The sequence below is a fragment of the Amborella trichopoda genome, chromosome 4, assembly GCF_054954075.1.
Source record: "Amborella trichopoda isolate Santa Cruz 75 chromosome 4, AtrichopodaSantaCruz75HAP2 v2.0, whole genome shotgun sequence".
NCBI lineage: Eukaryota > Viridiplantae > Streptophyta > Magnoliopsida > Amborellales > Amborellaceae > Amborella > Amborella trichopoda.
In genome coordinates, this window is record NC_142339.1 from 623,236 (window position 1) to 635,787 (window position 12,552).

Genomic DNA, 12,552 nt, shown 5'->3' on the forward strand with positions numbered 1-12,552 from the left:
CAATAACTTGAATAAGAATTAAATGGTTGGATTTCACGAGACATATAAATTACAAGGATTGCATTATGTAAGACCACTATATGAATGTCACAATCATCCCCAACATTCACATGTGAAATTGAGTGGCTCGGCACAAAGTCGCACAACATTCGCATGTGGCTTTGCACAAAGTTGCATAGAGTCTGAGAAGAATTTTAGCGCATTTTGAATCCTGTCAAAGGCTCGTTTCTTGTTGTCTAAGTTTATATGAGATGGATAAAATGTTATTTGGAAAGTGTGCTTTGTCTTATTCGTAAAGAGAAAAATAATAGGTTATATTTATCACCCATTGAAGAATAGAATGTGGGAAGTATAATATCTTTTTCATTTGTATTTTAAACTCCAAAGAGATAAAAGATCTATACGGAGCATGCCTAGTGCGACTTCAATAGGAACTAGCTTAGCTTGCTGGCTTGATATTTGAGTTTGTTGAGGAAGTTTAAGTCTTTTTTTTTAAAATAACATAAAAGAGAAACTATCAAGGCTTGATATTTGAGTTTGTTATAAGCAAGTTTTGGAAAGAAAAAAAGAACGAAAAAGAACTACTAACATTTATGACATTCAATATTCTCAATCTTGAGTAGCGTCGATTCCTTTATGTTAAAAAAAAAAAAAAAGACTATTTTCAAATGTTCATGTTAAATCTATTGAAATTTAGGAACTATGTCAATTGTTTTTGCCAAGAAAACCTATTGAAATTTAGGACTATTTTCAAATGTTCATGTTAAAAAAAAAAAAGACTATTTTCAAATGTTCATTGCCATAAATGATGTGATATACAATGATGTGAGAGAGTCACCGTGTCTGTTAGTACTGCTTATATAATTTGTTTTCTCAATTTTTAGAAACTCGGGCTTGGGCCACATACAGCCGAGGTCAGCTGAGTTAATTGGGCGAGTCCCAGGAACTCGTTTGGGTACTTGGCCCAAAAATATAAAAAAATTTATTAAAATAAAATATAATAAGCACAAATATGCTTAAAAAGAACAAAACCAAAAAGAATAATAAGCCCAAATATGCTTAAAAGTATATAAATTATGAATTTGAAAAAAATTAATCCAAAAAAGAAAAAAATATAAGAATAGGGCATATGGCAAGAAAAACTCGCCAATTATTATTGAAAATATCCAAATTATATATGAAATACCCCTAGTTTTACCGAGGTACTTGGCTTGGTAAGAACGAGTTCGAGTAACTTAGTTAAGTGCGAGTGAATAATCCATCTTTTGTATAATTTTTTTTATTTTTATTAGCTTTTAATAATTTTTATTACATATTTTACTTTTTTTTGTTTTTATTTATTTTTAACAAAATTTTACATTTGTCCTATATAGAAACTATTCAAGTCATCTCCGACCTTTTTTTTTGGTAAGTTATTGGGGATTACAAGCTCTTGCACGGTTTTTTAGAGTAGTCAAATTTTTTTTATAGTGGCGGTGAGAATGGAGGTCGTGACCTTTTAACTGGAGCTCAAGTGATACTACCTCCACAACCCCAGCCCTATTCTCAACTTGGCTGAGTTACTCAGCTTAAGCTAGAGTTGAGACCCGAGCCGAGGTTTGGTGCATTACACATATATATAGTTATAATCTTATTATATTATAGAATATTTTGTCCTATAGATTATTCTTCTTCTATATCATTATTATATGTGAATACGGGTGCAGTTTCTATAAGGCCTAGGCTAATTTGGGTATCATAAATCTTCTTCATGGCTCCAAAATCAATTTTTAACACCAATTTTGAAATTTGAAGCTAAAAAAATTACAGATCCTGCAGATCCATAAAACTTATATTTAGAGCAAAATAGACGGTTTAGATAATATGTTACAATCTACACTATTTTTAGGGCATGGAATCTTTTTTTTTATTTACAACCGTAATGGTCAAGGCCGAGATGATAGACTTGAAGGTTTTTTTATGCCAAAACTACAATTTTGAGTCAGTTTTGAAGTGAGGCTTTACTTATTTTGATAGGGTTGCGAACCAAAACACTTTCCTTTTCAAATTGTTTGTACGCTAGGTGTTTTTGGTACCATAAATAAATAGTGCGCCTACCTTTGTGTGTACCATACAATTATTTTAAGGAAAAGAATACAATGAGACTATTTGTCTTTGACAATTAACTTTGACCATTGGATGTGAAATTAGATGGCTACATTTATTTCATTGACTAAGTTAAACTTCAAAAGAAATTTTTTCGAACCTTATATGACACATCCAAACTATAAAATTTCACATCGGATGGTTGCAAGTAATTGTGACCTCCTTGTATCAAAGGTAAATGATCTCATTGTATACAATCCCTTATTATAAATACAATGTGTATACTATATTTTGAACCTCGAGAAGACATGAGTTTTGTATACTACGATATTCGTATCATACCTTGTCAACTATGATATTTGTATTATACTATGTCAACGCCACCATGGCCAGTTCCAAGCCTAGGTCAAGGAGGATGATCGTTTTAGGTAAGGTAGCCAGTTAAGACTCTTACCGCATCTTTTAATAAATCCTGAACCAATAGGTGGAACAAGTTTTGATTAGCTGACTCTAAATAATTTGGATAAAACTGGGATGATGAAGATGACTATATCACCTATGAAGACTACTAATTTCAACCATTTACGAAGCGGACAAGTATCGTGATACTTTAAAACTAGGTTAAGTTCTCCTTGTAGCTTTTTGAGACAGTATGGGGTGGGGTATATGAAATTCCTATTGGATATAATTCGATCAAATTCTTAATAACTAGAAACCTTCCTCTTTTTCAATTAGAAAAATCTTACCCAAACATTTGTGTCACACTCGGTCATTTTTCAAATTGCGCCACACTCGATCCTTGCTCATTTATTGAGAGGTTAGAGATACATCTTTGTTCTACAAAAACGGGTTTAATAGAAAAGGTCATGTACTTCATTATACAATTTTATCTAACTCGATCATGGTCAGAAATATATCTCCATTCTATATAAAGCGATTAATTTGTTTGATATTGATCTTCGTGGAGTACAAAAGGCACTTTACTTAATATGCATGGAATCCTTGACCATGGACTTCTATAATTTTACTCCTACTTGGAGCACCATTTTTTTTTATTTTTTATTTTTTATTTTACTGCGACAAGTGTTCACCCCTTAACTGTAGCTTAATAATTTAGCATAAATATAACAAAGCGTATGTATATATTACTCTCTATATAAACTAGCATAAGCAATGGTGAACTTTATTATGTTGTATTTTTGGACTTATGAATCATGGTTATTTGAGTAATGGTAAGTTCTTTTTTTACTACAATTGAGAAATTATGGCCTATTGCTGCTATAAGTGTATCATTTAATACAATATTTTAAAACAAGGATTGGTGGGATGGATCGTTCACTCACAAATGCGTATCGGATCGTCATAATGGTAATATGGATTGGGTCTGAATCGGTTTGATTAAGTGATATAAACAATATTTTTTTAAAAATGGGGATTTATATTAAAGGAACATAAGAAATCATTAGACAAGTTTAGAAAAAGAAATTTTGTTTTTACAAAATATATGTCACGATTTCTCTTTTTCTTTGGTTATCTTTTGCATCACACTTTTACTCAATCTTATATTTGAAATATGTGGGAACTAAATTGGGATATTTATTTGATTATATGATATATTAATTATTCTAGTTACTTTCTCTCTTTCTGTATGTGATTATTATATTCATTGATCTAGCATAATTGTAGAAGTACACATTTTATATGATTGGATAAGTGAATTGGATTATGTATGGCACCTCCTATTTGACCCAAAGTCGTAAGCAAGCTTTCAATAAACCGTAAGTCACATAAAATTCATATTTATCAGGGAATATCACTCACGATGGTATGCTATGAGATCGTTTACTATTGTTAAAGGGAGGTCACAATAACTCTTAGTCATTAGTAAATTGGATACCGTGGGCTACGTCATGAAGCTCGAAAATTTTTTATTTTTTTTTGAACTCTGAGTCTAGTCAATAACACATTTACGGTCAGTCACCCGATTTAAAATTTAACATATAAAAGTGAATGTGACCTTTGATCTCTTTATATACCATATCTATTTTAAGTAGATTATTGAGTTAACAACAACTTCACGTATTAATTATAGATTGTTAAGTAACAAGTAGCTCCAGTATAATTTAGCATGAGCCCCATGATGCAAACATAAATTATATAAAATATAATTCATATGAGATTATTGCTTAGTGGGAATAGCAAAAGTATGTCCCCTCCAAATTTGGAGATGGTTTAATTAGAAAGAAAAATAAAATAAATTGATTTGGAATTTTGACCATCTTTCTCTATCCAAATTGGGAAACTTCCTCATATTCATGCATAAACTACGGCACTAAACAATGAAACTTTACATAAAACCTCCTCACCGTCCTCATTTCTTTATGACTCTCTCTCTCTCTAGACCAATGCAAACTTTACATCACCACTTCATTTCCTTATGCCTCTAGACCCCAAATGACCCACTTCTTTCTCTCTCTAGACCCATGCAACTTTACAGAAAATCTCCTCACCACCTCATATCTCTCTCTCTAGATCCCAATCAGCCATTTCTTTATCTCTCTAGACCCATGAGAAAATCTCTTCACCACCTTATTTCTTTATCTCTCTAGACCCATGAGAAAATCTCTTCACCACCTTATTTCTTTATCTCTCTAGAGCCATGAGAAAATCTCTTCACCACCTTATTTCTTTATCTCTCTAGACCCATGCAACTTTGTACAAACTACTTCAGCCTCATTTATTTATCTCTCTAGAGTCCAATAAACCATCACCAAGGTCCCACACTAGACCACCTACACACCATGAGGGCTCATCCAAGACCTGACGGACCACCTTCATGGTGAGCCCATCTTCTTCACTCTCACTCAAACAAGCCTTGGCTAAGTAAGCCACACCTGTGATCTCTTTGTTGAGGTCTTCTTCAACAACAAGGCTTGGGTCCATGGAAACAAGTGGGCCTTGGTCCTGCATGCAGACCAAGGCCTTGTGAGCCCAGGCTTGAGCGTATGGGTCCTTACCACCACTATAGTCTAGACCAGAGACGAGGTCCATGAGGACTTTGCCAAAGCAACGAACATCGTGTCTTAGTGAGCCTTGATGAGTCACCCTCTGGGCCTTGGTTAGGCTCCCAAGCCTCACATTGTATTCCTGGTCTAGCAAAATGCTGCTGCTCTTTATGTCACTGCGAAGAATGAACAATCTTGGAATGAGATATTGCATAGAGTTGGTGAAAGGAATGATATTTAAAAAAAAAAAAAAAAAGAGCTGGTGAGATAAGAGAGAGAGAGAGAAAAAGAGAGAGATGGCACATTGGTTATGCCGTATAAAGCTAGGGGTGACAACGAGTCGGGTTTGAGTCCAGACCGGACCCAAACCGGGACCTAAAGTCACGGGACTTAGACCGGGATCAAAACATATAATGTGGAACTCGAACCCAAACTTTGATGATGATGATCTAAATATTAAAAAAATTGATAGTCAAAAATTCCCTTATGAAAATGATTTATTTCCAAAAAAATAGCCATTGAACACCCTTGTGAGGCAATTGGTCCACTTCAACCTACTCACGAGTAAACTCTATTATTTTAAGTAGCTTATATGAGAATGAGAAATATGGCAAATCCCTCTTAAATTTACTTAAAAAAAACAAAAACGTTTACAGTAAGGTTCAACCTTATGTTATAAGAGTAAGGTGCACCTCAAAAATCCAATAGACAAGAATATTTCAAAGTTGGAAAACCTTCCCATTCCTTATTAAACCTCAAGATATATAGATATAATCAAAAGAATTTCAAGTCTTAAAATAGTACATCTTGGAAGAAATTATTTGGATAATCTATTTTCAAAATTTCAATTATAGCGCATCATAAGTTTTCCAACAACAGAACTAATCTTCTAACAAAATTTAGATGTGCACCTTACTTGTATAGTATAAAGTGGGAACATACAAACCTCACCCTAAAAAATTTTATTTTACTTTAGTTTTTCTATTAAACATACTAAAAAAAACCACACTCAAGAACAAAGGCCCCTCCGAACATGCCATGTTTCATTTCCTCTAGAATTGAGTTAACTCCATCTGGGCTCTAAATTAATTTTTAGAGAGAGAGAGAGAGGAGAATTTTTCCTTTTTGTTTTTTTGGTAGGAGAAAGAGAGAGGGGTTGGGAATCTAGTTGGGTGAAAATTGTCCCTTTTCTACTTTTCTTCTCTCTAAAATCCCACAAAAGAACAAACCCATTAAACATAAGAAAGCCATGACAAAGAGTCATGGACCCCAAAATTTCTCATCCAAGGACCAAAGGAATGAGAGACAAATATGAACCCCATAATTCTTATCCCAAAATCATGAGAGAGAATAGTGAACACGAAACTTCTCATCTAGAAACCTATAAAGAGATATTACCCACCCAATAAGACAAACTATAAAGAGATATCATGTAGCAAATAAACAAAAAAACAAAAAACATTAATGAGATATGCCTTGTGGTCCACAAAAATATCCATGATAATATGAAATGTACACCATGGGTTGTGTGTGGTGTATAGTGCACTACATGGAAATCCACATTTAGCCTCAGTGGTCTATATAAGTGGACCATGGATGCACCTATGGTGTAGCATATAACAAGGACTACGAGCTTATAGAATATTTCCCCTTTGGGAAAAGCCTTAAACTAATGTTTTTCCCACATAAGATATAGCATAAATTAAGGGAGCATGGAGCATGACATATGGTACACCATAAAGCATCACGATCGATGTATCTATAGTGTACTATACTGATGTAATACTATAATAACCTTATAGAACATTTTAAATGGATAACTCAGTTATATCTATGTTAACAAAAAACCAAAAAAGTAAAAACAAAAAACTGTACATCTATGATTCTTTTTTGTTTGATGAAATAAAGCCATGGGTAGGGGATAAGGTTCGCGAGCTTGTATTGCAGACGCTCGTTAGAGCACACTATACACTGTCTCCCTTGAGCATACCTATAAATAACATTCTTATTTATGTAGACGGTGCGGTTTGTATAAAGACGCAACTTTAATTATAGAAGTAAAGTTGCGATGTTTTACACCGTTTATTTTAATTGAATAGTATAGATTTGATACGTCTTTTACATTAATGTAAAAAACTGACACGTCTTTTTAAACATCATCAAATGTCCACCTTTCAAACAAAATAAATGGTTTAGATTAATGCAACTTTACTTCTACAATTAAAGTTGCATCCTTATATAAAATTTTCCTTATCTAAAATTTGGGGGCTTTATTTTAGAATATCAAGATGATATATATAGTTCCTGAGCACTTGTATCTAACCATCCAAAATTACTTTGTTCAATCCCATGGCGTTATTTTTTACCGGCAGACATAGAACATGTATCACTTTTCTAGAACACATCAACTTTTTTTTTTTTTAGGAATGGTTGATAGGTGATAGGTTGAAGAGGTTACATGCCCAAAAATTGATGCCTTAGATATACTCCCCCAACTAGGGTTTACCCTAGGGAGTAAATGGACATTGTGCTCCGCGACTACATATAATCTTTAAAATTTGGGATTATTTCTTAGAGCTAACTCTAACCACCGAGCTTATATTGCATCTCTTTTGTCATTCAAAAGATACTTTAAAGCATAACTACAAAAATAGCATAACCACAAAAATAAATAAAAGATTCTATACAAAGAGACCATTTATCTTTGATACAAGGATATCACAATTATTTACAACCATTTGATATGAAATCTGATAACTTGGATGTATTACAAAGTTCGAGAAAATTCTTTTTAAAATTTGAGCTTTGTCAAAAAATATAAATGCATCGATCTAATTTCTCATCCAATGATCAAAATTAATTGTGACCACCATGTATTAAAGATAAATGGTCTCATTATATACTTTTCCAAATAAGTAAACCATAACCTACTTACTTGTGGAGTATGGGAGGTATGCAACTATGATGGAGGTACACCAGAGCTTCAGCAGCCTGCACAGCGATTTTAAGCCGTACGATCCATGGAAGAGATTGATCTGACCGTCCATTTGCAAGAACAGTGGCTAGATCTCTGTTGGCCATGGGTCTGTAAACCAAGAAACCCATGCTCTCTCCTATGCATTGCCCAATCAATGGCACCAAGTACTTTGAACCAGTAACCAAGCTTGTGCGTATATCCAATTCCTTCTCTAAATGGCCTTCAAAAACCTTCTTCACTACAATGTGTTCTTCTCCATTCCAATATCCCTCATAAAACTCGCCGGACTCGCCGACCTTAATCACGTTTTGCGAGCTAAAATCATCAGTAGCCGATTTCAGACCTTCGATATCGAGTTCCCGAGTAATGATATAGGGGGATGAAGAGAGAGAAAACGGGGAAGGAGCTGAGTTTTTGGGGCTTTTTGCTAGAATTTTGGAGAGAGATTTGAGGAGGAGGAGGAATACCATAAACCCAAAGAGCCCAAAGACGCCCCATATCAGAACATTGGCTTTCTCAGCATCCATGACTGCTGTTCACTATAATTGCACAGGCCACTCTTTCTCTCTCTATCTAAGTAGATCAACTGTAGGGAGAGGAAATGGGGACATGTATTCTACTTGAGAGGAGAAAATCTGGGGAGGAAGAAGAAATAGGGTGCATTGAAGTTATGGAGTAGGTTAAGATGTTGGTATTTGGAGATGTTAAGGGGGTTACAGGCTTTTACCTCTTCTGGTGTCAGGAAATATATGTCTTGGGTTCGAAACACAATTAAGAGGCTTTGATTGATGATGGGTCCTCTCATAGGAGTGTTGGAATTTGAGAGAGAGAGAAAGAGAGCTAAATTTTATGGCTCAAATGAGAAGAGAGACTGAGAGTAAAAGCCATATTGTATAGGAAAGAGAGAAGAGAGTGTGAGAAAGAGAAATTAAACAGCATAAATGAGGACAGAAAGAGAAGCTATAATATATGAGAGAGACAGAGGCTACTTCCATGTTTGTTTAGGGATATTCCATGTTAGATAGAGAGGAGAGGCTACTTCCATGTTTGTTTCAGGATATTCCATGTTATAGAGAGAGAGAGGCTACTTCCATGTGTTTTTTAGGGATATTTCGTGTTAGAGAGAGAAAGAGGGGTCGGGCGTTGTAGATTGTTGTTGTAGGGTCGTTTTGATGCATCGAAAACCGGAAATGGAAGGTACCCAAGGAATCAATCAAGGCTTCTTGGCCTGTCCTTGTTTGCCTTAAGATTGAAATTCTTCTATAAAAAAATTAATTATTTAATAAAATAAAAAATGGAAAGGCTTCTAGAAGGATCCCCATTCCTAGGCTAGGAGGCCCCACCAACTTTTTCCCTTGAAAGGCATCCGCTTGTTTTATTTCTCGTGCTTGTACTTCTAATAAAGTGAAATCATTATAGGCTGCTGAGGGAGCAAACTGTACACTTGCTTCCCTCTTCGAAAAACCTGCTCCCAAATTTTAGAATATAATCTACTACTACTAACATATAACTTCTAAAAAAATAAAAAAATAAAAAAAAAAAGAAGAAATGGAGGTAGACCTTGTAATCACCTAAAAAATCCATACGTGGGTTGAAGATTGTCTCATTTTTTGCAAGGGCCCTAGGTGCTTAGGAACTCGAAATCAATCTCTTGAAATTATACAGGTGATTCTTAGGTACTTCACATAATATCAGATTAAACAAATCCTTCTAAGTGGACATTTTCCCTGAGGACCACCTGTATAGTTTTCTCCTTGGGGAGTACGTAATAGAGCCCTTAAAATAAATCGAACTGTTTCCCAAACCAAGTTAATTATTTTCATAATAAAACTCTTTTCGAACATTTCCAAAACAATTTTTTATGTCTTATGGATGAGAGAACTATGAATTCTAGCCGACCATGGCCCGACTGGTTGCACTTCGATCTATAATTTTTCTCAAAGAACATTTTAGAAGGAAAATGGTTTGATAGGGCTGCAGCCCTATCAAAATAAATAAAGCCTCATCTTATAATTCATCAAAAATTCCAATTCAGGCGTTGGAAAATCTTTACATCCTTCATCTCGATTTGAAATATTAGTTGTGAAATTAAAAATTAAGATTTTAAGCTCTAAAATTTTTGTATATTGTAACAAATTATCTAGATTGTCCATTTCACCCTAAAAGTAAGTGTTCATAGATCCTCAAGATTTGTACCATTTTTTGAGTTTATTTAGATCAATCATGGAGATTTCTGTTGCTTAAAGTGCTTTCTAAATGAGGATTTTAGGTGAGGCATTATATTATTTTCATAAATCCTAGACCTTATAGAAACTTCATCCATTTACAAAATATTTCTAGTCATGTGTGAAAGGTCCCATTGATCTCCTATACCAAAATTAAAATAGATATACAAAAATATAATATTCAAAAACTATCGATATCATGTGAATCCAAAATTTATAGGATGAAGAAAAGAATAATGCTAGAATGGAGAAATGAATCCTCAAATAAGGGCCCAACAAAAGCAATGAAAGATATGAAGGAGATAATGTGTTGATGTTACATTCATTGAAATTCAAAGACATAATCCGGAATGTATGCAAATATTGGTCATAACAAGCAGTCAACAATTCTTAAATAACCCACAAGGACTCTATATTCTATGATCAACATGTGAGGAATACACTTTTTTCAATAACCCAAGGAGCAAAACTATAGCTAACCCTACTAGAAACCTTAGCTTACCATCTCAAGTAAGGTTGTAAGTGGCTGTACTCCGGTTCGCTCCCGACCCAAACAACCAATTAGGTTGGGTTAAGACTCGGCCCAAGGTTTGGGCCAGACCCGATTTGTCAAGTTGGATTTGGGTTGGATCAGGACCAGCTCAATATATGTGTACTAAGTTATGCCAGGCAGGGTTGACATCTATTCGACCCTAACATAAACTCATACCATCAGGTTCAATAATTGGGTCCAAACCTGACTTAATTGCCATCAAGAAAGATTGAATCTAGTCAATGCAATAATCACAACCAGCTAATTTGAAAGTTAATAGACAAAAGTGATTGTGACATCCTTTTATTAAAAATAAACCCAACCTAATTGAAAGTTGATACACAAAAGCGAAAGTTGATAGTTGATAGTCAGTGACGTAATCACATCCACCCAATTCGAAAATTGATAGAAAAAAATAATTGTGACCTCCTCGTATTAAAAATAAACGGTCTCTGTATATACTTTTCCTAATGTTACATGCGAGAGAAGGGTTTGCCTGCAATGAGATTGTTACTTTGGTCACAAAAATCTTTGCCTGCAATGAGATTGTTACTTTGGTCACAAAAATCTTAAGCCGTTATATGTAAAAGCCAATATCTAGGGAGCTCACGTGTCATCTCTGCACATCACTCGAAAAAAGAATTCGAACTTGGAGCCCCATGTTTGCTGCCAACCTTAAGTTTTATCATCCGCCCAATTTTAGGCTCATATGTTGTGGCCTCTTAAATGAAATTATAGATGGTCTTATTGAATATTTTTTTTGAGAAAAAAGAAAAATATAAAATGGGACCATTTATTTTAGTGTAAGATGGTCACAATTAATCAGGAGCATTAAATGTGAAATTAGATGATTGCATTTATTCCATTGACTAAGTTCAAACTTCAAAAGAAATTTTTCGAACTTTATGACACATCCATGTTATCAGATTTCATATCAAATGGTTGTAAAGAAACTAATTTGATAAAATAAAATGACTAAAATACTCTTGAACCTTGCAATATCATTTTGGATGTTTTATTTTTATTAATTTATACTTCTAATGGAAAATTATATAGTAGGACCGTTATTTTTTTGTTACAAAGTCATAATTACCATCGACCATCATATATTAAATTGGATAGTGAGAGTGCGTGATTGGGCACAAAAATCAAAATAACTTTCCTTAAAAATAAAATTACAAAGTACTCATTAATCTTAGTGTCACTTTAGTCCTTTTATTTTTATTGATTTGGGCTTCCAATGGACACAAGAATGTGATAATTACTATTAACCATTGCTGTTAAATCGGCCAGTAAGGCTGTATAGGGTTGTAATTGGCTGGGGATCAAATCAAAATATTTTTTGTCAAAATATATGACATACCCTGATTTCACATTAGATCCCTGATTTCACATTTGATGACTTAAGAGTGGTTGTGCCTGCTTTATTAAAATGAAGGGTCTTATAGCATCCAATCCATATTTTTTTTAGACATGACCAAATGAGGGCAGGTCTACATTCAAAATTTCAACCAGACTTGATCTTTAGGGAGGGGCCATTCAAAATTTCAACTCAGACTTGATCTTTAAGGGCGGAGGGGCGGGATTCAATTAACACTCTAAACTATCCAACCTATCCAACCAAGATCAGATAGTTGAGAGCAATAGCATTTTAATATACAAAGAACTGTCACATAGCTTCTTTTATTTATAAGATTAGCTTCCAAATGATGATCCATACATGTTCAT

The 12,552-nt window shown here is 34.1% G+C and overlaps 1 protein-coding gene across 1 annotated transcript; it reads right to left on the reverse strand.

Annotated features, from left to right (window-relative positions):
- Positions 1-4,365: 4,365 nt before the first annotated feature.
- On the reverse strand, positions 4,366-8,629 carry LOC18439512 (putative LRR receptor-like serine/threonine-protein kinase At2g16250). The gene is made up of 2 exons (XM_011627027.3): positions 8,026-8,629; positions 4,366-5,266 (listed from the first exon to the last, which is right to left on the reverse strand). Exons 1-2 carry the CDS (start codon positions 8,592-8,594, stop codon positions 4,819-4,821), a joined length of 1,017 nt encoding a protein of 338 aa, XP_011625329.1. The 5' UTR covers positions 8,595-8,629; the 3' UTR covers positions 4,366-4,818.
- Between the last annotated feature and the right edge of the window lie 3,923 nt (positions 8,630-12,552).

What these genes read in the sequence shown, in the direction of transcription:
- LOC18439512 (XM_011627027.3), bottom strand. Translation starts at nt 8,594, where the DNA reads ATGGATGCTGAGAAAGCCAATGTTCTGATATGGGGCGTCTTTGGGCTC. An exon ending in ATACCTCCCATACTCCACAA is followed by an intron (nt 5,267 to 8,025) that starts GTAAGTAGGTTA and finishes CATTCTTCGCAG; the next exon opens with TGACATAAAGAGCAGCAGCA.